Source organism: Peromyscus maniculatus, chromosome 6 (assembly GCF_049852395.1).
Source record: "Peromyscus maniculatus bairdii isolate BWxNUB_F1_BW_parent chromosome 6, HU_Pman_BW_mat_3.1, whole genome shotgun sequence".
Lineage (NCBI taxonomy): Eukaryota > Metazoa > Chordata > Mammalia > Rodentia > Cricetidae > Peromyscus > Peromyscus maniculatus.
Genome location: NC_134857.1, coordinates 70,953,575 through 70,977,402, shown reverse-complemented (window position 1 = coordinate 70,977,402; position 23,828 = coordinate 70,953,575). Strand labels below are relative to the sequence as shown.

At 45.0% G+C, this 23,828-nt stretch overlaps 2 protein-coding genes across 2 annotated transcripts; one reads left to right on the top strand and one right to left on the bottom strand.

The window, feature by feature from the left end:
• Positions 1-8,361: 8,361 nt before the first annotated feature.
• Positions 8,362-11,175, top strand: Snapin (SNAP associated protein). Its single transcript, XM_042279445.2, has 4 exons — positions 8,362-8,550; positions 8,797-8,843; positions 9,127-9,245; positions 10,070-11,175. Exons 1-4 carry the CDS (start codon positions 8,408-8,410, stop codon positions 10,169-10,171), a joined length of 411 nt encoding a protein of 136 aa, XP_042135379.1. The 5' UTR covers positions 8,362-8,407; the 3' UTR covers positions 10,172-11,175.
• A 479-nt stretch (positions 11,176-11,654) lies between these two features.
• Positions 11,655-23,748, bottom strand: Ilf2 (interleukin enhancer binding factor 2). The gene is made up of 14 exons (XM_006976251.4): positions 23,596-23,748; positions 22,791-22,850; positions 22,239-22,281; positions 18,695-18,799; positions 18,133-18,210; positions 17,755-17,857; positions 16,344-16,409; positions 14,374-14,490; positions 13,890-13,968; positions 13,406-13,493; positions 12,739-12,800; positions 12,548-12,662; positions 12,287-12,377; positions 11,655-12,156 (listed from the first exon to the last, which is right to left on the bottom strand). The coding sequence occupies exons 1-14, from the start codon at positions 23,736-23,738 to the stop codon at positions 11,996-11,998; spliced, it is 1,311 nt and encodes a 436-aa protein (XP_006976313.2). The 5' UTR covers positions 23,739-23,748; the 3' UTR covers positions 11,655-11,995.
• Between the last annotated feature and the right edge of the window lie 80 nt (positions 23,749-23,828).

Sequence of the window (23,828 nt, the reverse complement as noted above, 5' to 3'; positions counted from 1 at the left end):
ATTGTGCATTGGGAGCCTAATTGACCAGCTGGAGCTCTACTGAAATTTGAAGCTGAGGAAAGTTTAAAGATAGGTGGGAAGAGCCAGGACAAGGGCAAAAGGCTTGTTTGTAATCCCAGCACTCTGGAGACTGAGGCAAGAGGATTACATACAAGTTGAAGCTAGCCTGGGCTACGTGTCAAAATTACAAGAAAAGGCAGTAAGTGCAGTTACAGCAGACAAAAATCTGTTAAGTGTCTTGGAGCCATATGTGTGTATGTGAGAAATTTCTTTGTGTTAAGTATTTTGTCTGCATGTGCGTGTGTCTACCATGTGTGCATCCACCATGTGTGCCTGCTGCCCTCAGGTCAGAAGGAAGTAGTCATCAAATCCCCCAGAACTAGAGTTGCAGATGCTTGTTAGCCACACTTTACTGCTGAAGCACCACCGCCATTTGAATATCACAGTCCTGGTGGGAGATGGGACTACAGGGACAAAGCCCTAGCTACCCAGTCACTATGGTAAGGGCCCTAAGGTACCTCCTACCCTGGGTCTCTCAGGACTTCTAGTACTCATGCCTAATTTCCTGGCAACCAAGCAGCATTCAGACTGGCAGGCCTAAGAAGGAATGGGCCCTAAAATGCCTGGGACTCCAAGAGGGCCACACCTGGCATCTAGCTTCTCTCTTCCTGTCCAACTTCAGCCCTAGTGTTCCCACTATCCAAGGGGGCTTGAGCCTCATTTTTATTGCCTCAACCTCATGTGCAAACACTGTCATCATGAGAATACTATTCTCTGGACTCTGGTCCCATACCTCCTGCCCGTACCCAGCACTACTCTATTAACTAGGAATCCGCATCCAGATGTGTGATGTTCTGCCTCCTGTTTTGTATTTTGAGACTGATTCTTGTTTTTTGTTTTTGAGATGGTTTCACTGTGTAGCCCTGGCAGTCCTGGAACTCAACTCTAGATAGGCTGGCCTCAAACCCAGAAATCTGCCTGCCTCAACCTCTCTCCTAGGATTAAAGGAGTGCACCACCACCACCATCACCACGTGATAAAACTAGTTCTTACTGATACAGCATAAACTGCCCGAATTCATGGTCCTGCCTCATCCTCCTGAATGTTGTGATTATAGGCATGTGCCACCATGACCATCTGGTTCCAAGACTCTTTTGCTTGGTATGCTAGTGGGGAGTGATTCTGGTGCCCCCTTGCTCACTATAGATGGTAGGTAGAGTGGAGAGGAATAGGGATGGAAGTTCCCACTCCTTGGGTGGCCTCCAACCTCCTTCACACTCTGGCTAGTGATTCAACCAAGCATGCTGGGGATCCAGGCTGACCACATAGCTTGGGGGCAATGTAAGGACAGGGATACCATAAAGCAGGCCAAAATGACACCTAGGGAATGGAGACAAGCCAAGGGCAGCTGTGGGGTCTGTGCTGTTAGCAAATGCCCATCAGGCCCAGGCCATAACTAAAGGGTGCTTTTGATGCCTTTTTAAGGGATTCACTTCATTTAGGTTTGACTTGTGTCTACCTTTTTAACCCTGACTATCAAGACAAATCCATGGGAAGGGAATGCAATGGAAAAGCTTTCTGGAAGTGTGATGAGATGGGTTCTCCCAAAATGCCCTGCAATCTTAAATTCTTTAGCAGATTCTCTAAAGGGAAGAAAAAAAACAGGGCTGAGTACAGATAAGGGAAGGCCAAGACCACACCCTCATTTCTCATCCTTTGTGATTAGCAGCAGTTGTGGCATCATCTGAGATTTCACCCAAGCAGATGGCCGCTCTCCAGGAATAGCTGTCAGTAAGCAACTAGAGCCACATGCTGCCTGACTGGCTGTGCTTAACCTTTCCAACACTCACAACTCAGTTCCACCATTGAAATGTGGGGGACCTTAAAGTTCTGGCCTCCTAGAAGGGCAAGCCCAGAATATCCCCATCTTTGTTCTTTGGACTTGACAAGAGACCAAAGGTATTTGATGCCAAAGTCCTTGGGTAGAGTTAGGCATGATTCTCATGCACCTTCCCCTTCCACAAGTGCACACTGTGTCACCCAGAAGTACAGGGTGCGGATGGCCTCCAGGTGGAGACTTTGTGCTACCTGAGCCAACACAAGTATTCCTGCAAAGCTTCCTTATGCACCTACCTTAAGGCAAGGAAAACAGAAGGCAAGTCAGCCTAACCACTGCTGAAGGGGTGGGGAAGTAAAGTCTGAAAAGGGAGCTTGAAGTGAGGCAGGGCCAGAGCCTCCAGGACAAACAAGCTTGGGAGCAGTGGCATCCAAGAGCACCAACCCAGCTGATTGAAATCTAGACAGAAGGGAGGGTTAACAGCACAGGTAGGTGAGCAGGGTATACTGTGCACCAACCTGCTTACAGAAGTTTGTGTCATCTGACCTACGACAAAGCAGCCAAGGCCACAACTCAGACACTGTCATGGTGGGCAACATCTCCAGGCTGCCATGACTGGGGAGAAGGGCACTGGATTGAGGAGGTTGGGGAGCAGTGGGATTTCCTAGCAGACCATCAAAAACGAAGTGATTTCTCCTTGTGGAGAAGTTGGAAGGATTAGGGAGATACCTATCCAGGCTGAAGGTGGCTTGTTTAGGTGGGTCTGATACAGGGGATTCAGGGAGAAAATGAAATGTGATGTTGAAGAACTGAGGCCCAAATGCTAAGAAGTCATCCAGCCGGAGCCTCCACCTTGTAAGAAGCTGTTGGGATTGTGATAGTTGGTGGACAGTACCTGTGAACCCTCTGCCTAATCTCTGTGAATACTTAGCAGCCACATTATTGGCATCAGATCATCACACATCCAGTCTGAACACATGCTGTTATACCAGGTACCACTGTTGCTGCACTGTGGGCGTCGGGGGAGGCAGGGCTCACGCCAGCAGACTACAGATTTCAGAAGTGAAAGGCTTGATAAACCCCAAATGTCCCATGCTGGACCACCCTGGAGAAAACAAAAATCAAAGACAGACCCACCAAAAAGTGAGTTTGCAGAGGACCACAGGGTTATCAGGATGTGAGAGGATCATGATCTCCACATTTTCTTGTACAACTCCCCATTAATTCTGCCCTTTTCTTCCTTCCCTCTCCTAACTTCAGGTACTATCTGCCCTTTTCATACTTTGTAAACATATTGATACAGTTCTCTCTAAGAAAACTAAATAGTCCAGGTGTGATGGTGTAGGTCTCGGCATGTGGAAGGTAGGGGCAGGTGGATCCCTGTGAGTTCAAGGCCCATCTGGTCTACAAAGGAAGTTGCAGGCCAGCCAGGGCTACACAGGGAAGCCTTGTCTCAAACAAATGAAAGAAAGATACCCTCACAATACTATATTAACTCTTTGTCTACTAGTAAAAATAGTTCTGGATCTCTTGAATGTTTCCTTTGCCATCTGACAGAGAAGGGTGGAAAAACATTCAGGAGGAAATGCTGCTTTCTGGCTCTGGTGGCTTCTCCCACACCGAAGGTCCTGGGATGCAGAACAGCCATTGGCACCCAGGGTCCTCAAGATGTTTTATGTCAGCATGCTAAGAGGGCCATCTCCCATAAACAGCTTTAGCAGGAACTCCAGAGGGCACCAGCACAGTCCACCAACATGGCATTACAGTAATTTCTATGCCATTCAGTGAGCTTGATCTATGCCCTTTTCAACAATATCTGTACCTCAGATCTGGGATACAGGACTTTAAGTCTCTAGTGGCTGCTGCTATTCTGCTTATCTGCTTTTCCCCTGTATGCTTGATCTTTGTGAGTTCTAGACCAGCCAAGGCTACATAGTGAGACCTGCCTCAAAAACAAAACAAGAAGTGTGCATAACACGATCCACTTTAAGTATGTTTAAATATACAGTTTAGTAGCAGCAAGTGCATAGCCATGTATCTTCCTCAACTGGGACTCTACCCATTAAACTATCCTCTTCTTCACTCCACCCAGTCCAGTTCTACTTTTGCTGTTTCGCAATGCTGATAATCTAACCTGGAGCCTCAGGCATGCTATACAAGTGCCTTCACTCAGAGCCATACCTTCAGCCCCATTCTACATTTTTATCTCTATGAATTTGGCCATTCATATAAGTGAAACCATATGATATTTGTCCTTTGGAGGCCAGGTTATTTTGTCCTTAAGGGCCATACCTGGCCTAGCCTATATCCAGATTTCATTCTTTTGTTTTGTTTTAAGATTTATTTATTTATTTATTATATACAGTGTTCTGCCTGCATGTATGCCTGCAGGCCAAAAGAGGGCACCAGATCTCATTATAGATGGTTGTAAGCCACCACGTGGTTGCTGGGAATTGAACTCGGGACCTCTGGAAGAGCTGCCTGCTGTTGCTCTTAAGCTCTGAGCCATCTCTCCAGCCCCCAGATTTCATTCTTAAATCCATTCCTTTTAAAGGCATATACAGTTTTTTGTTTGTTTGTTTGTTTGTTTTAACAAAAAACAAACTTGGAAAGAAAAATACTCAACTTCATATGGAAAAACAAAAGACCCAGGATAACTAAAAGAATCCTGTATAATAAAGCAACCTCTGGAGGCATCACCATCCCTAACATCAAGCTCTACTACAGGTTGGTACTGGTATAAAAACTGACATACAGACCAATGGAATCGAATTGAAGACCCTGACATTAATCCATGCACATATGAACACCTGATTTTTGACAAAGAAGCCAAAACTATAAAATGGAAAAAAGAAAGTATCTTCAACAAATGGTGCTGGCATAACTGGATGTCAATATGTAAAAGATTACAAATAGATCCATATCTGTCACCATGCACAAAACTCAAGTCCAAGTAGATCAAAGACCTCAACATAAATCCAGTTACACTAAACTTAATAGAAGAGAAAGTAGGAAGTACTCTTGAATGCATTGGCACAGGAGATCACTTCCTAAATATAACACCAGCAGCACAGACACTGAACACAACAATTAATAAACGGGACCTCTTGAAACTGAGAAGCTTTTGTAGGGCAAAAGACACAGTCAATAAGACAAAAAGACAGCCTACAGAATGGAAAAAGACCTTCACCAACCCCACATCTGACAGAGGACTGATATCCAGAATATAGAAAGAACTCAAGAAACTAGACATCAAAATACTGAACAATCCAATTAAAAAATGGACTAAAGAGCTAAACAGAGAATTCTCAAAAGAAGAATCACAAATGGCTGAAAGACATTTAAAGAAATGCTCAACATCCTTAATCATCAGAGAAATGCAAATCAAAACAACTCTGAGACACCACCTTATACCTGTCAGAATGGCTAAGATCAAAAACACTAATGACAGTCAATGTTGGAGAGGATGCAGAGTAAAGGGAACACTCCTCCACTGTTGGTGGGAATGCAAACTTGTACAACCACTGTGGAAATCAGTATGGCGGTTTCTCAGAAAATTGGGAATCGATCTACCTCAAGACCCAGCCATACCACTCTTGGGCATATACCCAAGGAATGCTCAATCATACCACAAAGATACATGCTCAACTATGTTCATAGCAGCACTATTTGTAATAGCCAGAATCTGGAAACAACCTAGATGCCCGTCAACTGAAAAATGGATTAAGAAAATGTGGTACATATACACAATGGAGTACTACTCAGCAGAGAAAAACAATGACAGCATGAAATTTGCAGGCAAATGGATGGAACTAGAAAATATCATCCTGAGTGAGGTAAACCAAACCCAGAAGAACAAACATGGTATGTACTCATTCATAAGTGGATTCTATATATAAAGCAAAGAACAATCAGACTGCAACCCACAGAACCAGGGAGGCTATATGGCAGGGGGGACCCTAGGATGACTGTGGCTTATAATAAATTTTGGTTTTACTCAATCACTGGGCAAGCTTCAGTGAAACATTTCACTATTAGGATAAGAATTTATACTGTATCAAGCTGATAACAGAAAAATAAAAAAAAAATTAAAAAGAGGTAACACCAGGGAGGACAGAAGAATCTGTGGCTGATATGTAAAATTAAATTAATTATAAAATAAAAAATATTTAAAAAGATTTATTTATTATTATGTATACAGTGTTTCTACCTGTAGACCAGAAGAGGGCACCACATCTCATTACAGATGGTTGCTAGCCACCATATGGTTGCTGGGAATTGAACTGAGGATTTCTGGAAAAGCAGCCAGTGCTCTTAACCACTGAGCCGACTCTCCAGCCCAAGGCATATACAGTTTTATGCATATTTGATGCTATTAAAAATATTCTTGTGGGCTGGAGCAATGGCTCAGAGGTTAAGAGCACTGGCGGCTCTTCTAGAGGTCCTGAGTTCAATTCCCAGCACCCACATGGTGGCTCACAACCATCTGTAATGACATCTGGCGCCCTCTTCTGGTGTGTAGGGATATATGCAGACAGAACACTGTATACATAATAAATAAATAAATAAATAAATAAATAAATAAATAAATAAATCTTAAAAAAAATATTCTTGGATGGGGAGAGGTTGAAGAGATGGCTCAGTGGTTAAGAGTACTTACTGCTCTTGCAGAGGACCCCAGATGGGTTCCCACATCAGGATGCTTATAACCACCTGTTGACTCTAGTTCTAGGGGATCCAATACCTCTGGCCTCAAAGCTCCAGGGAATCTCATGCTTCTGACCTCCAAGTGTACCTGCACCTCCCTCCCCCCCCACACACACACATAGTTTAAAAGTAATAATTTTAAAAATACCAATTGGGGGCTAGAGAGATGGCTTAGCAGTTAAGAGCACATAATGCTTTTCCAGAGAACTGGAGTTTGGTTCCTTGTACCCTGGTCAGCAGATAGCTTACAACTGCCTGTAACTCCAACACTTCCGATCTTCCTAGGCACCTGCACTCACTGCACTCTGTACATAACACAGACACACACACACACACACACACAAACACACACACACACACACACACACACCAGGGCCAGCAAAACGGCTCCAAAAGTTAAGGTGCCAAATCTGAAGCCTCAGGACCAGGGACTCACATGCTGGAAAGAAAGACCTGATCTCTCACAAGTGGTCCTCTGACCTCCACACATATGCCATGGCAGAGGTATCTATATACATACATCTGAACACACAAAAGAAAATTGAAAAACAAATTGCCAACTTCTTTAGGAGCCAGAGCTGGTGCAAGCCTGTGCCTGAAGCAGGAGGATCACATACTCAAGTCCTGCATGTAACTACAAAGCAAATTCAAGTCCACTCTGTCAATTTAGTGAAAACTTATCTCAAAATAAAAAATGTAAAAAAAAGTGGGGTGGGAGGGTAAGGTACTATGGGAATATAGCTTAGCAGAGCAGTTGTCTAGCAATCATGAGGAGGCCCTGGATTCAAACCGCAGGGATCCTCCCCTGCCCAAAAAACAAATAATCAGCATAAAAAAAATCTTTAAAGCGCAGGGCTGTGTGGCACATGGCTTTAACCCAGCACATGGGAGGCAGAGCCAGGCAGATCTTTGTGAGTTCGAGGCCAGCCTGGTCTACAAATCAAGATCTAGGACAGGCACCAAAACTACACAGTGAAACCCTGTCTCGGGGGAAAAAAAATCTTTAAAACCTGTCATGGTGGCACAGGCCTGTAACTCCAGCACTAGAGAGACTGAGACAGAAAGATTGTGCGCTCAAGGCTAACATGGGCTACATGGCAAGACTCTGTCTAACAAAAATAAATAATACAATCTTTAGAAATATAAAATTCATCGGGCAGTGGTAGTACAAGTGTTTGATCCCAGCACTTAGGAGGCAGAGAAAGGCAGAACTCTGTGAGTTCAAGACCAGCCTGATCTATACAGCACTAGTTCCAGGACAGCCAAGGCTATCCAAAGAAACTGTCTTAAAAAACAAAATAACAAAAACAAAAAAGAAGAAATATAAAACTTTAACATGAATATAAACTGGCTTTCTTATTGATTCCCATGGGAAGGCTATGGACAACAGCACTTATTTTCATTTAAAAAAAAGAAAAGCGGGGGAGGGGGAGCGGGGGGGGGGGGCACAAAGGTCAGGCATGGTGGCACACTCCTTTAATCCCAGCACTCGAGAGGCAGCCGCAGACGGATCTCAGTGAGTTCGAGGCCAGCCTGGTCTACACAGTGAGTACCAAGCCAGCCAGCTACTCACTGTGTAGAGGGACCCTGTCCTCAAAAACACAATAAAATTTAAAAAATATCCCATCCAAAACCATGGTTCCTGTGGGCTCCTAAGCCTGGACCCCGCCCCCTTCAGGCCTACGAAAGAACTACAATTTCCCGAGGGCTCCAGCCCTGGCCAGGCTCGCCCGCGGCTCTCGGAGGACTCCATTTCCCAGCTATCCCCGTGCCGTGCGGACGGTCTACCTAAGCGCCCCCTCGCGGCGCTCTGCAGTTCCCGGCGGCCCTCGCGGCAGGCTGCGGGCGTCCGGGCAGCTCGTGATGGCCGCGGCTGGTTCCGCTGCCGTGTCAGGGGCAGGGACCCCAGTGGCGGGGCCCACGGGCCGCGACCTCTTTGCCGAGGGGCTCCTGGAGTTCCTGCGACCCGCTGTGCAGCAGCTCGACTCCCACGTGCACGCGGTCAGGTGCTGGAGCGGGAAGGCTGGGGGCGGGGCCTCTGGAACTGGCTTGGTAGGGGCGGGGCCACGGAAGGAAGCGACCTGCTCAGTTCTGCTAAGACCAAGACGCTCCGGGGAAACCGATGATGCCCAGGCTGGGTAAAAGAGGCGCGAGGGCGTAGAGGAGGCCTGGCCTCAGTACTCGAGGAATAAGTAGAATTAGTCCCCCGCCTTCCATTCACTGACCGTGTAGGCCTTTGTACCTCTTTGCAGAGAAAGCCAGGTAGAGCTCCGGGAACAAATTGACAACCTAGCTACAGGTGAGTGAGCACCCGGACGACCCAGAACCCTTGAACTCACTCTCACGAGCTTTGCTTTCCCAGGCTCTAGGCTAGGTCTCTGTCACTTGTTTCCTCAATAGCAGAACTACCCACGGACTCTAATTTCTGGGGATATCTCACGACAGAATGACAGGGAGTGACGGGAAGGTGTCTCCGGTCACACGAGACTGCAAGAGTGTTTTTCATCCCGTTCCTCTTTAAATATTCCCTAAGAACAAAACAATGAGCCGTTAGATGTTGGTTACCCATTTCCTCTTCCCAGAACTCTGCCGGATCAATGAGGATCAGAAGGTGGCCCTGGATCTGGACCCTTATGTTAAGAAGCTGCTTAATGCCAGGCGACGAGTTGTCTTGGTGAACAATATTTTACAGAATGCCCAGGTAATAAAATAAAATAAAAACAGGCAGTGGTGGCCCACGCCTTTAATCCCAGCACTTGGGAGGCAGAGGCAGGTGGATCTCTGTGAGTTCCAGGACTCTATTAACACAGAGAAATTCTGTCTCGAATAACAAAACAAAACAAAACAAAAAAATTAAAAAGGTTTCCTGGCAGAGCATGGTGACACATAATGAAATTTCAGTGTTTGGTGGGCTAAGGCAGGAAGGATGGCTGAGACTTGGAGCATAGCCTGGACTACACAGGGACTGTTAGATCACCTAGGGCTATATAGCAAAACCCTGGATCAAAAAAACAAAACAAAATTCTAACAGTTCTTTATCCTGCTTTATGTCTTCAACACAGTGAAAGCCACCAAAAATTTTAACTACCGGGGAAAGGGTGGTGTTAGCTAGTCTGATAAAAAAAAAAAAAAAAAAAAAGGCCCATTAACACCCTGCCCGCCATACTAGGCCTCAAACTCAGATCCTCTACCATACTGGACAGGTACCCATAAACCTAATTCTTAATATCTAGTGGCCATCATTTACAGGCTTATAGGACTGACTTTAAGAGAGCCCAAACCAGCCATTCGATGGTGGTACACACCTTTAATCCCAGGACTTGGGAGGCAGAGGCAGGCGGATCTTTGAGTTTGAGGCCAGCCTGGTGTACTGAGCAAGTTCCAGGACAGCCAGGGCCACACAGTCTTGAAAAACCAAAACTTAAAAAAGGAGTCCAAACCTAAGATATCTTTCGGCAGCGCCTACTCAACTCAGGTAAAACCTTTTACAGCAGTCGTTAGATTCCTTGTCTTCCTGTCTCGTAGGAACGGCTAAGGCGATTAAACCACAGTGTTGCCAAGGAGACAGCTCGAAGGAGAGCAATGCTGGATTCAGGAGTTTACCCTCCTGGTTCTCCAAGCAAATAATAAGAGGGGCCTGTGACCTGAGTACAAGTACTGTTCTCCAGCTGCCTTGTTTTGGTAGACATGAGAAGATTCCAGGAAACAGTTTGAACTGTGTACTCATTCATGTAGCAGCCTCAAGAAACGTACATCCTGCAGGACTATCCTGAAGAACCTCCATTACAGCTTGTGCTTCCAAGAATAAGCCTCTACCTTTGGGATTATAGGCATGTGCCAGTGTGCTTGGCTCAAGCCTGTATGTATATTCCCACAGAGAATGTTAAGTAGGTTAGGCATCATGTGGTAGAAACACACACCAGATTTAGTGCAGAAAGAAACACGTCCACTCCTCCCCTCCGTGCATTAGGACCTTTTCAGATTCATCTTTACATATATCCTATGTATTTTAACGTTTGGGTTAACTCTTCTTAGCAAGTATCACAACTGTTGCCTTCATTACTGAGCATAACAAATGATATGAGGATCTAAGGTCAAGGGCAGAGAGCCTTGACAGCTGAGAGTCCCTAAGCTTTTGTGGATTTTTTTTTACAAGCTATAATTTTAAGGACTGGAAGGACAACTCAGTGATTTAAGAGCACTGGCTGTTCTTCCAGATGATGGAGTTCAGTTCCCAGCACCCACATGGTGGTTCACAGCAATCTACGACTACAGTTCCAGGGGGATACAATGCCCTCTTCTGGCCTTTTTGGGCACAGCACACACACAAGATGCAGATGTAGTTGCTGGCAAAACATCCATTCACATAAAATAAAAAATTAAAGCTAAATATTTTGAGTTCCATCTTTTCCAGGCCTAGTTAACCAGTGTTGATCATCCTGTTTCTGTCTTATTACTTGGACCTGGCAAGGTTTCCTTTACCTGTAACTTCACTTGCTTTGTTTTCAATTGAGGACTTAGGCAAAGTCAAGGTAATAATCTATCCTCTTGACTACCCTGGCTTGAGTATGTTAATGGTATTGTTCAGCATTATTAAATAAATGCTTGTACTGGTTATTTTAACAAAAAAAGGATTCATCTTTGTGGTTTCAAAGGGTTTAGGCCATGGTCACGGTGATCTGTTTCTAGGCCTACTGTCAGACATGATGATGTATGCTAATCAAGTTTCTCCATCCCATGCTGGCCAAGAGAAGGGACTGTTGGGATTCTACCTGTTTTCTCTTTTATCCCTTTATTCTGTCCAGGCACCCAGCTCATAGGATGGTTTTACCCACATTTAGGGTGGACTTGTTGCTCAGTTAATCCTCTGCAGAGAATCAGGTGTGTCTTACCAACCTCGTAGGCCAAGCTGACATGAAAATTAACCATCACAACGCTTAAATGCATTCCAGCTTACTCTCAAACGTAGAAAGATTCCAGGAGTCCATTACTTTTAATTTACAAAGTCTGAAATTGCAATCTGTTTATAATAAAAGACTCAACTTTAATTCTAAATGAAGTATATAAAAGGCAGAAATGGTTGCTAAATATTGAAAAATAAGACCAAAAGTCCTGCTAGGAAGCACTTTAATGTTTTTCTTAGAAAAAAAAAATCTCAGACACTTGACAGTTTACATTTCAACAACAGGAAGTACTGGTTGGGAGTGGGTCGATTTAAATACTGGGAATGTGTGGCATTCTGCTTCATTCAGGTGGACGGATGGCATACACAGTCACAAACGGGAGACTTCTGGCTACTTAGCCTCTATCCAAACAGTGGAATGACACACTTCTTTACAGCTTGTTTTCCTGCCTTCTATCTCCCTATGCCACAGAAATGCCACCATATAAGCCCCATAGCAGCTGGCTTAGGCTCATCTTTTCCTTGGACAGAAAAGAGTAAAGGAAAGTTCATTCCTGAGTCTCCATACTTTCTTCTTCTTCCCCTTGAGGTGGCTCTTCTGTATTCTCCTCCTCCTCTTCCCCTTCCTTCTTCTCAGGTGGCTTCTCATAAGCCTTTTCTGAAGGTGTCACAATCACTCCATCCCAGGTAGATATTTCAGAAGCAAGATCTAGGAGAAAAAGATGAAACCCACTTCATACAGTAAACAAAGTAAGCTAGATCCAGAAATAGCAGGGCACCTTAAGATACAGCTTCTCTAGAGGTCAGAACCCCTGGACCACAACCCAAAGAGAACTCACAGCTGGCATCCCCTTCCTGGCCAAGGATCTTCCTAAAGCCTCCATGTGAGAGAATTCGAACCAGAGTCTGAGCTGTGTAGCAGACCATATCCTGAAGAACAAGGAGGGTAAAATCAGCCCAAATAAAGAGGGATACATGACTAACATCCATGTGAAAGAGATGAGGACAGTTTTTAATCTCAAGTTCACTCAGTCTTCAAGAATCCCCAGTTCCCCTGCCTTCTGGCCAGCACCCCATTCATTTCATGGTTGTGTTAATACCTGCTGTTCTAGGGTCATGACTGTGTGCACCCTGAAGTTGCCACTTTCACAGGGGTCAGTGATGCCCACTGACCCTGGCAGGAACAGTCCTGCAGCCAGAATCTGCAAGCAACGCCTGGAACACAAAGACACTTAGAAAGCACACAAAACAGCTTACAACCCAAGCCCAAACCCAAAGAAGCATGCTATACCTGTATGCCACATTCAGAGCCAAAGGCTGTCTGGTGGGGTTGTTCATCACAGCGTAGTGCCCCTGGAAGAGAGAAGTCTGCCAACTCTATGTTCCAACACACTATAGCCTCAGGTGATGAGGAACACCAGCTGGAACGATGAGCCGAGAGCGGTAATGGAAGCACACAGTACTTGCACTACGTACTGAAAACCTCAGCGAGGCAATAACCTGCCAATCTTCCTACACTGTTCCCCCACTAAACCTGGGTGGTGACAGGGTTCCCTAAATCACACCAACTAGCTTCAAACTCAAAATGCTCCTGCCTCAGCCTGTCAAAGACTGACCAAAATTTCTCTTAAGCCTCATTCAATTTCTGATGTCGGTAGGTTCAAGAGTAAATCAAGCTGGGTGTGGTGGCACATCCTTTTAATCCAAGTACTCTGGAGGCAGAGGCAGGAGGATCGTGTTCAAAGCCAGCCTGGTCTACAGAGTGAGTTCCATGACAGCCAGGGCTACACAGAGAAACCCTGTCTCAAAACTAAATAAACACAGACAAAGACTAATGCTAACTGCGCCCTTGTTGCTTCTTGCAGTACTTGCAATTGCACCAGGGCCTCTCACATACCAGACAAGCACTCCTACATGGAGCTACAGCCTCAGCCCCCCGCCCCTTTTTTTTTACTTACAAGTAGATCAAGAATCCAGGGGGTGAGAGGCTCAAAGCCAGGAAAACGAATCCTCAAGTCCTTCAGCAATCTGATGAGAACTTTCACTCTGAATGAAGGAGATCCATAGATTAGAGGTAATAACATCATACTGGTATGGCTATACTATTTAGAGAACTTCATATATAGTGCCCACCAGCTGACTCAGCAGAGATAGGCCATTTGTTCCTAAGTAAGACAAACCTGGGTTCAATCCCCAAGACTCACATGAAAGGAGAGAACTCCTTAAAACTGCCCTGAGACTAAACAACTGTGACAGCGTTAAAATATTAATATATCCTCCTTCAATCTTGTTTACTTAGGTAAAAACCAAAACCCAAACATCACATCTGAAACAGTTCTGTCAGAGGAAGCAGGGGTGTGTACTGTTACCTATGTAGAGGCCGGAACCTCTACCCTCCTCAGGAAGAAGGGCTATCTCAAACAAATAACAACTTAGACTCACGTGGACTGAGAAGCGTTTTCTTCAAACCAGCGGGCATGCCGGATGGCCGCTAGGGCGCTCTGCAACACCTTGATGTCCACTGAAGACAAGCACAACAGGCTAAGAAACTTTGCTATCAAGTATGCAATAGACTTAATCCCGGTACCTGTCCAGGAGTGTGGCAGGCCATATATCCAAACACTACTGTTCCGCCCCAGCCAAATCAGGAAACAGGCAATATACATATCTTTCTCAATAATCTATTTCCCTTCCAAATATTTATACAGACTTTTACTTTTTTTTTTTTTAAACCTTTTTCTTCAAGTTTTTTTCTTCTGCAATCCTTTTTAAGGCTTTGAAAAATCTCACTAGGAAGCTGGTAAAACTATTTACAAATTACGGAGAAAGTAAAATTCCCTCACAGTTAACTCAATACTAAAATTTCCTGAAAGCTTCAAAGCTTTGGCTGTCTCTTCTGCCAAAATAAGGAGAGGAGAAGACTTACAATGAAGCTCTGGATCCAGTTTTCGGAGATTGGGTGGCACTGTTGTAATGAGGATTTTCACCGTAGCATCAGAAGAGCTAATTTCAAAGCCAGTTTCATTAGTCAGCATGGTCAAAACTAAAAGAACAAAATAATCAAAATACGTAAGCCATATTTGTTCTGTTTTGCTTTTATTATTAAATTATATTTGTTTTAGAGCGCCTGTAGAGGCCATAGGACAGCCTTTAGGAATCCTTCTCTCCTACCCTGCAGGCCCAGGGAGCACACTCAGGTCATCAGGTTGGTGGCAAGCACCTTTACTCCCTGTGGCATCTTGCTGACCCGCTTTGCTTTTGAGACAAGATCTCATTTAGCTCAGGCTGCCTTTCAAATCACTGCACAGCCAAGGATGACTTTGAACTGCTGATCCTTCCTCTACCTCACTAGCATATATGAGGATGTGCCACGAAATCTGGTGATGTAATGCTGAATAATGATCTCAGACCTTCACACAGGCTAGACATGGACCCTGTGTGTCTAGGAAGCAGTTTTTCTGTCCTGAGCAAGCTCACTGTTCTGGCTGCATTGGAAACACAGTAAAGGGAAAAGTACGGGCTGGGGAGATGGCTCAGAGGTTAAGAGCACTGGCTGTTCTTCCAGAGGTCCCGAGTTCAATTCCCAACAACCACATTGTGGCTCACAACCATCTGTAATGAGATCTGGCGCCCTCTTCTGGCGTACAGGAATATTGTATATATAATAAATAAATCTTTTAAAAAAAGAAGAGAGAGAGAGAAGAGTACTTCTTTCTCGAAAACAGTGTTTCTTGTAAGGGAATGCGGGGTTGAATTCCCCTTTATAAAAACTGAGATTAACCACATGCTGTCTCTTTTCCTACAAAGAACTGTTCTTTTCTGGTAAGCAAAATCATTATTAGGTTCCCATTTTTGTTTTGACATAAGGTCTTACTGTGTATATAGTTCAGGCTGGCCTTAAATTACCAATCCCCCTGCCCTAGCTTCTCAAATACTGGGTTATAGGTATGCCACAACTGGTTTAACAGGTGGGTTTTCTGGCAGTGGGTTAACTTTTTTTGTTTTTGTTTTTCGAAACAGGGTTTCTCTGTGTAGCTTTGTGCCTTTCCTGGATCTTGCTCTGTAAACCAGGCTGGCCTCAAACTCACAGAGATCCGCCTGGCTCTGCCTTCTGAGTGCAGGGATTAAAGGTGTGCGCCACCACTGCCCGGCTGGCTGTTATTTAACTTTTGATGCAAAATGTATATGCATGTATAAGTAGCAGAGGCTGGTCTCAAACTCCAGACATTCTGCTTATGCCTCCCAAGTGCTGGGATTACAAGCATGCACCAAAAGCCATCAATAAGAGCTTAGATACCAGTCACTGGAAGGTGGCAGCAAGGAGATCATCAGGAGTACTAGACCAACTTGACATGATACCCATCTCAAAGGTGGGGGAGGGAAGGGACAGGACAACTTGAAGAAACACCAGGCCTGGAGATGAAGCTCAGTGGCCAACTGATCATCTAGCACGTGTAACAGGCACTGTGTTTAACCTCAACCCCATACATGCATATACAAATTCAAGCTAAGGGTTATTTCTGAATTACGGAGTTTTAAAACAGAAATCAGAATCCAGTGGTGCACACCAATCTATGATCCTAGCTCTTGGGAGGCTGAGGCAGGAGGAATGTAATTTGAGGCTAGCCTGGGCTATGGAGTAAGTCTTTGTCTCATAACCCACCCTTCATAATAAAAAAATAAACTGGATACCTGAGACTCCTGCTAACCTTCGACCTACATGAACCTGAACCTGACTGTGAGCCCGGCTGTGGCTGTCACTACATAGACATTGAGCACAAACTCAGACCTTCTGAGGGGTCCTGTGCCCTCAGGCTTTCCAGGACCTATGTGGACCTGACGGTTGTGAGCTCAGCCTCTGCTGTCACTACATAGACATGGAGGACAAACTCAGACCTTCTGAGGGGTCCTGTGCTCTCAGGCTTTCCACGACTTTGTTCCCCAGAGCAGCAACAGCTTCCACTAGATGGGAAGAAAAAAAAAAAGACATTATGAATGTTACAGTAAGGCATTTTATGGATATTTCTTCTATCAATAAACAACTTGGCATTTCCATTTATACCCCACAGACCAAGCTTATTCAACTAGAACAAATACTCTTGCCAGGGGGGGAAAAAACCTGACATGAGAATTGGAATTCTCAAGCAACAAGAATCCTCAGGTATACACACCTTTTTACTTCTTCTTTCTTTTTAAATTTTTTTATTTTTCGAGACAGGGCTTCCCTGTGTAGCCCTGGCTGTCCTGGATCTCACTCTGTAGACCAGGCTGGCCTCAAACTCAGAGATCTGCCTGCCTCTGCCTCCCGAGTGCTGGGATTACCACCACCGACCAATTTACAAATCTTCTTTCTACAGAAGTGTTCCCAGGCCAGTGGCATTTAGGACATGTGGCGGGCAATTCTCTTCAGCGAGGACAGGGTCTGTCCTAGGGGCTCTAGGTGGCTCCTTTCCCTACCGATGCCAGCACTCGATGGTTCAGATAGTCAATGATGTGGCTAGACCAACCAATGTCTCACAGGAAGCAAACCTGATTCCAGGTGACAGACGTGGACTCCAGCACTGGCCACAACTTGTTCTAGACATGCACTACAGCTTGTCACTTATCACTCCAATTGCATTAAAAAATAAAAATAACAAAACACCAAAGAGCCTGGTGTGGTGGCACACACCATTAATCTCAGCACTCAGGAGGCAGAGGCGAGCAGCCATCTGAGTTGGAGGCTAGCCTACTCTACATAGTGAATTCCAGGACAGCCAGAACTACACAGTGAGACCTTGTCTCAAACAAATCAATTTACTATTTCTTTCCACACATGCATACTCACACACAAATAAATGAATAAATAAACAAACAAACAAATAAATAAATAAATCTGTAGACCAGGCTGGCCTCGAGATCTGCCTGGCTCTGCCTCCCAAGTGCTAGGATTAAAGGTGTGTGCCACCGCCACCCGGCCTGAGCTTTAATATTTTTTTTTTTTTTTTTTTTTTTTTTTGGTTTTTCAAGACAGGGTTTCTCTGTGTAGCTTTGCGCCTTTTCCTGGAACTCACTTGGTAGCCCAGGCTAGCCTGGAACTCACAGAGATCCACCTGGCTCTGCCTCCCGAGTGCTGGGATTAAAGGCGTGCACCACCACCACCCGGCTCGAGCTTTAATTATTAATATCCCTAAATCTAACCTCAATGTTTAAGAAAGTGGGCTGGAGGGGCTGGAGAGATGGCTTAGAGGTTAAGAGTACTTGTTCAGCAGGGTGGTGGCATGTCCATGTCTCACCCTCAACAGAGAAAGGCAAGAGGTACACTCACATGTTGGCAGGATCTTTAGTATGACCACCAAGTCTGCCACATTGTGTCCTGTAGTCATTGTCCCCTTTTTATAGGATCCCACCTGGCGGACCTCTTCAATTTGCTGTTGAAAAAAAAAAAGGTGCTGAGTTCCCCAGAACTGTTTCAGCAGCCTTAATACTCAGATTTGGAAGCAGCCACTACAAAAATCACATCCCCCAAACAACCACACATGACTAGACCAGTGAAACAAATCCTGTCCTTATGATCAGGAGATCCAGAATGCCCCTGTACTTTTCCATTTGGGGCTTTGATTTGAAAGATTAACAGGCAAGGGCCAAGGAAATTTCCATACCACCAAGAGTGCCCTTTCTTAGGATTAATTCATCAAAAACTCACCACTTCAAATGTCCCTGGAGCCACTATCAAGTTGTCAATCACATTGTTTATTTTTGTCACCAAAGAAAGGATAGAAGCCTAAAAAACATCACAAAGCAAAAATACCCTCAAGCACAAAACAACATATTTAATCTGTTTGAGTCATCACCAGACTCTCCACCTACAGTAAGAAGGGGGATGAATAATTAAACACTGGAGAAAATTGGGCTCTGACAACACCCTTGACGGGAATCAAACTCAGGCCCCAAGTGTGCTAGGTAAGTGGTCCACCACTGGCTTACATCCTAGGCAAGACAGCACTCTTCTTAATAGATGGATTATTAACTCACAATTTTTTTTTTATTTCACAGGCACATTGGTGTTTTTGCCTACATGTCTGTCTGAGTGAGGATATCAGATCCCATGGAACTAGACTTACGACAGCTGTGAGCTGCCATGTAGGTGCTGGGAATTGAATCCAAGAACTCTGGAAGAGCAGCCAGTGCTCTTAACCATTGAGCCATCTCTCCAGCCTAACTCTTAACTCTTTAGGCCCTTAGCACTGACTCAGGGAAGAACATACCTGTTCAGCAGAATTGGGTGCAAGGTCCTGATTCCTCTTCAGCAAGGCTTCACTGAAGGATGTTTCATCGGGTGCAGGCTTAACTCGAGGAAAAGCCATTTCACACTAAACCAGAAATTAAACTGTTATTTACCAAAAATAATATACAGAAGAGTTTTTTTTCTGATACTCAACAGAAAAAAAAATTGTTATACACTTGTAACCCCAGTATTTTCAAGACAGAGGTATCAAAAAGATATAAGACCTGGTATCAAAAAATATATAAGCAGGACCCAATGAAATGGCTTGACAATAAAGGCCCTGAGTTATCAATACCCAGAGAGCCAAATCCTGCAAGTTGTCCTCTGGTCTCCACACATTTGCTGTGTGTACGTATGATAATAAATGTAATAAAAACACTTATAATTATCATCATCATCATTACCTGTTTTTGGGAGACAGGAGTTTTCTCTTTGTATCCCTTGCTGTTCTGGATCTCACTCTGTAGACCAGGCAGGCCTTGAACTCAGAGATCTGAATGCCTCTACCTCCCAAGCACTGGGACTGAAGGCATGCAACACCACTGCCCAGCTATAAAAATATCTTTTTTTTTTTTGGTTTTTCGACAGGGTTTCTCTGTGTAGCTTTGCGCCTTTCCTGGGACTCATTTGGTAGCCCAGGCTGGCCTCGAACTCACAGAGATCCGCCTGCCTCTGCCTCCCAAGTGCTGGGATTAAAGGCATGCGCCACCACCGCCCTGCATAAAAATATCTTTTAAAAAATAAAAATAGGAGGGCTAGAGAGATGGCTCAGTGGTTAAGAGCACTGGCTGCTCTTTCAGAGGACATGGTTTCAATTCCCAGCACCTACACGGCAGCTCACAATAGTCTGTAACTTCAGTTCCCTCGCAGACACAAATGCAGGCAAAACACTAACACACATAAAATAAAAATAAGGCCGGGCAGTGGTGGGGCACACCTTTAATCCCAGCACTCGGGAGGCAGAGCCAGGTGGATCTCTGTGAGTTCAAGGCCAGCCTAGGCTACAGAGTGAGTCCCAGGAATGGCGCAAAGCTACACAGAGAAACCCTGTCTCGGAATAAATAAATAAATAAATAAATAAATAAATAAATAAATAAATAAATAAATAAATAAATAAATAAAATAAAAATAAATCACTTACATAATAATAAGAATAAAAAAATAGGGGCTAGAAGTCAGGTATGGTGGCACCCGATTTTAATTCCAGCACTCAGGAGGTAGGTAGATGGATCTCGGTGAGTTTAAGGCCAGCCTGGTCTACAGAGTGAATTCCAGGACAGCCAGGGCTACACAGAGAAATCCTATCTCAAAATAATAAGCCGGGCGGTGGTGGCGCACACCTTTAATCCCAGCACTCAGGAGGCAGAGCCAGGAGGATCTCTGTGAGTTCGAGGCCAGCCTGGGCTACCAAGTGAGCTCCAGGAAAGGTGCAAAGCTACACAGAGAAATCCTGTCTCAAAATAACAAAACACCTCCCCGAAGGTGGGAGGGGGGTGGCTTGCAGGCTGGAGAGATGACTCAGCAGTTAGGAATACTTGCTCTTCTTACAGAGGGCCCAGGTTCAGTTCACAATACCCATACAGAGCTCACAGCAACCTATAATTTCAGTTCCAAGGAATCTGACTCCCTCTTCAGCCTCCACTGTTACTAGTACTAGGCATATATGGTGCACATACATACATACACACACTCACACATAAATCTTTAGAATAACCCCATCCTCCCACCCAAAATTCTACATTTGATTCTGTTCTTCCATCTACCCCATTTCAAAGCCATTACACCCAGCTTGCAACACTTGTTCTTACTTTTTTAACTCCTTTGGATGTTCAAGTCCAAATATAAATAGGAAAAACCTAGTTCAAGTTCTCATTACCCTGTTGCACTGGTCTGTTTTTTTGATACAGGTTCTATTTTATCATAGGCTGGCCTGAACTTGCTATGTAGCTGATGCTGACATTAAACTCATCCTCCTGCCTCCGCCTCCGTTATGCTTGGATTACAGGTGTGCACCACCATACCTGACATATGAAATGCCCTGGGCTCTGTGCATACTAGGCAAGCACTCTACAACTGAGCTACATCAGCCCACATTCTCATTACCCTTATATTAAAAGAAAGAACCTAGAGGCTGGGGAGATGACTCAGCAGGTAAGAATACTAAGTGTTCTTCCAGAGAGTTCAGACTGGCTCCTAACACACACGGCAGTTCACAACCTCTGACAACCTCTTCTAGTCTTCAAGTGAACCAGGCATGCAAAGGGGTAAACATACACACACATGAAATAAAAATAATCCACTGTGAAGTCAGGGTATGGTGATGTACACCTTTAACCGGGGGCAGGGACAGAGGTAAGCAGATCTCTATGAGTTCGAGGTCAGCCTGTTCTACAGAGTAATTTCTAGGACAGCCAATGTACAGAGAAAGACCCAGTCTAGGGGTAGGAAAAAAAAAAATCCACCACTTGTGGTAGTACACACTTCTAGCAGTCAGGAGGCAGAGGCGGGACAGATCTCTGTAAGTTCCAGGCCAGCCAAAATTACATATACAGGCATTGTCTCAAAAATAAATAAGCTGGGCTGTGGTGGCACACACCTTTAGTCCCAGCACTCTTCTAGGCCAGCCTGGATAGGCTCCAAAGCTACACACAGAGGAACCCTGTCTCAAAAAACTAATAAATAAATTATCAAATCCTAAAATTATTGAACTTATATTATAATCAAATATTACAGAACAAATATTACAATTAAACTGTAAAGGAATTATCTTCTCTGCCCTGTTTATACTGTTTTGTTTTGTTCTTGTTGAGATAGTTCACTACAGTAGCCCAGGCTGGCCTTGAACCTTGAACAGGGTCCTCCTGCCTCAGGATCCATTACTGGAATTACAAAGGGATCACAAAAGGATTACAGCCACTTTGAAGACTAGCTGGCCAACTGGTTTGTTTTTAAATATTTCTGATTTATTGTGAATGTGTTGAGTGTATGTTTGTGCACCTTGTGTTTGGGAGCCTGTGGAAGTCAACAGAGACATGAGATTCTCTGGAACTCGAGTTACAGACAAATGTACACTGTGATGTTGGTGCTGAGAATCAAACCTGTGTCTGCTACTAGAGCCATGTTATATACGTGTATATATACATAGAGTATATAACAATAATAAAATAAAACTAGAAATTAGTGTTGTAACAGGGTTAGCATGCTAAAGACCCTGGGTTCAAATCTCTAGTACTCAAACTAAATACATAAAAACTTAAGCCAGATATGACAGTGCATGCCTATAGTCCCAGCACTCAGGAGGCTGAGACAGGAGGATGGTACATTTGCCGTCAGCTTGGTCTACACTGTGAGTTCCACGCCAGCCAGGCATACAGAGAAAGACCCTCTTTCAAACAAAACACTACATCCATTCATGAATCTACTCCAAATAATATTTGGCTTCATTAACAAGGAGATTCTGTGCTCTATTTCTCTATCTGTAAGTGAGCAGTGGTCAGTAAAGTCCTCCAAAGCCAAATACTCACCAAATAGAAATCAAAAGGGATATGGGGCACAAAAGGCCTGAACCTGAAACACGAAAATAATCCAAAATTATTCAAACAGAAAGCAAGTGAGAGGTACACAGTGCACCAAATTTGTCTCCCTCCCCCCCCCCCCCCCCCCCCGAGACAGGGTTTCTCTATGTAGCTTTGCGCCTTTCCTGGAACTCACTTGGTAGCCCAGGCTGGCCTCGAACTCACAGAGATCCGCCTGCCTCTGCCTCCCAAGTGCTGGGATTAAAGACGTGCGCCACCACCGCCTGGCCAAAATTTGTCTTTTAAGAATTTGAGCCGGGCATGGTGGCACACGCCTTTAATCCCAGCACTCAGGAGGCAGAGCCAGGTGGATCCCTGTGAGTACGAGGCCAGCCTGGTCTACAGAGTGAGTTTCAGGACAGGCACCAAAACTACACAGAGAAACCTTGCCTCGAAAAACAAAAACAAACAAACAAAAAAAAAGACTTTCACAAAATCAAGTAGAACAGTCCACTCCAAACTCCAACAAACCAGGGCAAAGCTGCAAACAGCCACACTCACCCTCCTCCAGGGCCTCCTCTGGAACCAAAGCGCCCACCACGACCACGTCCTCTGTCACCCCTAAAAATACATACATTTTACTTTCACCTCGCTGAAAAACATCTCCATCATTCCAGCCATGTTATTTCAATCTGACTTACCTCAACTGCTTCCAACTATGGAAGTCACTTTCCGCCAATTCCAAAGGGTGCCCAGCCCCAGCCCCGCCCCCACGACGTCCTAATTCTGGATTTTTGTTTTTGAGCAGGGGTCTCCTTTATTCCTGGCTGCCCCAGAACTCTTGATGATGCTGCCTTACCTCCCAAGTGCTGTGATTGCGGCGTGTCCACAGCCGCCTTCTAATTCTGGATTTCGTCAAAGCTCACATCAGACCCTGACACACATACCCCTACTAAGTAATCCACGACCGTGAGGCAAACCAATCCTAACAGAGTAAGGTGACTTCTCTTTTATTAACACAGCATAACAGTTACCAGGGCATCCTATTGGTCAAACACTAGGCACTAAAAAAAAAAAAAAAAATGCGCAGCGCTGCCGTCACCTGACTGCACGCCGAGGATGCTCTCTCTGGTCAGCTGATGTAACTCCTTTACATCACCCCGAGACCTAAGGCTAGCCCAACTCCCCTGCTGGCCCCGGCCCCCGGCAGGCCCGATTCCCCGCCTCCACCAGCCCCCTGCGACTCCGTTCACGCCGGCCAGGTTTTCCGCCAGCCGCCCGGATACAGGCCCTCGGCCCTCCGCCTCCGTCCCAGTCCGCCCCCCGAGGTTCCTGGAGGAACCTTCAAACACCTCCATCCACTTACCTCATGGTCCACTTAATCCTGAACAATGGAGGCCACCCAACCGCCCTCTCCCTGGAAGAACCAGGTCCGCAAAGAAGCGTCCGCCGCTGCGTCCCAACAAACGCCAGCGCGATAGGCTCCCGCCTCGCTCCGTCCTTCTTCATTATTGGTTGATTCAGCAACCAATGAAAAATCCCCTATCAAGAGCCGACCAATAGGAAAACATAATGGAGATGAGGCAATTTTCCCCACTG

Bases quoted from the DNA above. Each gene is read 5' to 3' on its own strand.
- Snapin (XM_042279445.2), top strand. From the start codon at position 8,408: ATGGCCGCGGCTGGTTCCGCTGCCGTGTCAGGGGCAGGGACCCCAGTG. The intron at 8,844-9,126 runs GTGAGTGAGCAC...TCCTCTTCCCAG, and splicing joins AATTGACAACCTAGCTACAG to AACTCTGCCGGATCAATGAG. The intron at 9,246-10,069 runs GTAATAAAATAA...CCTGTCTCGTAG, and splicing joins ATATTTTACAGAATGCCCAG to GAACGGCTAAGGCGATTAAA.
- Ilf2 (XM_006976251.4), bottom strand. From the start codon at position 23,738: ATGAAGAAGGACGGAGCGAGGCGGGAGCCTATCGCGCTGGCGTTTGTT. The intron at 18,800-22,238 runs GTGAGTATTTGG...TTTCTGGTTTAG, and splicing joins TCCCTTTTGATTTCTATTTG to TGTGAAATGGCTTTTCCTCG. The intron at 16,410-17,754 runs GTGAGTGTACCT...CTTCCCATCTAG, and splicing joins ACTAAAGATCCTGCCAACAT to TGGAAGCTGTTGCTGCTCTG.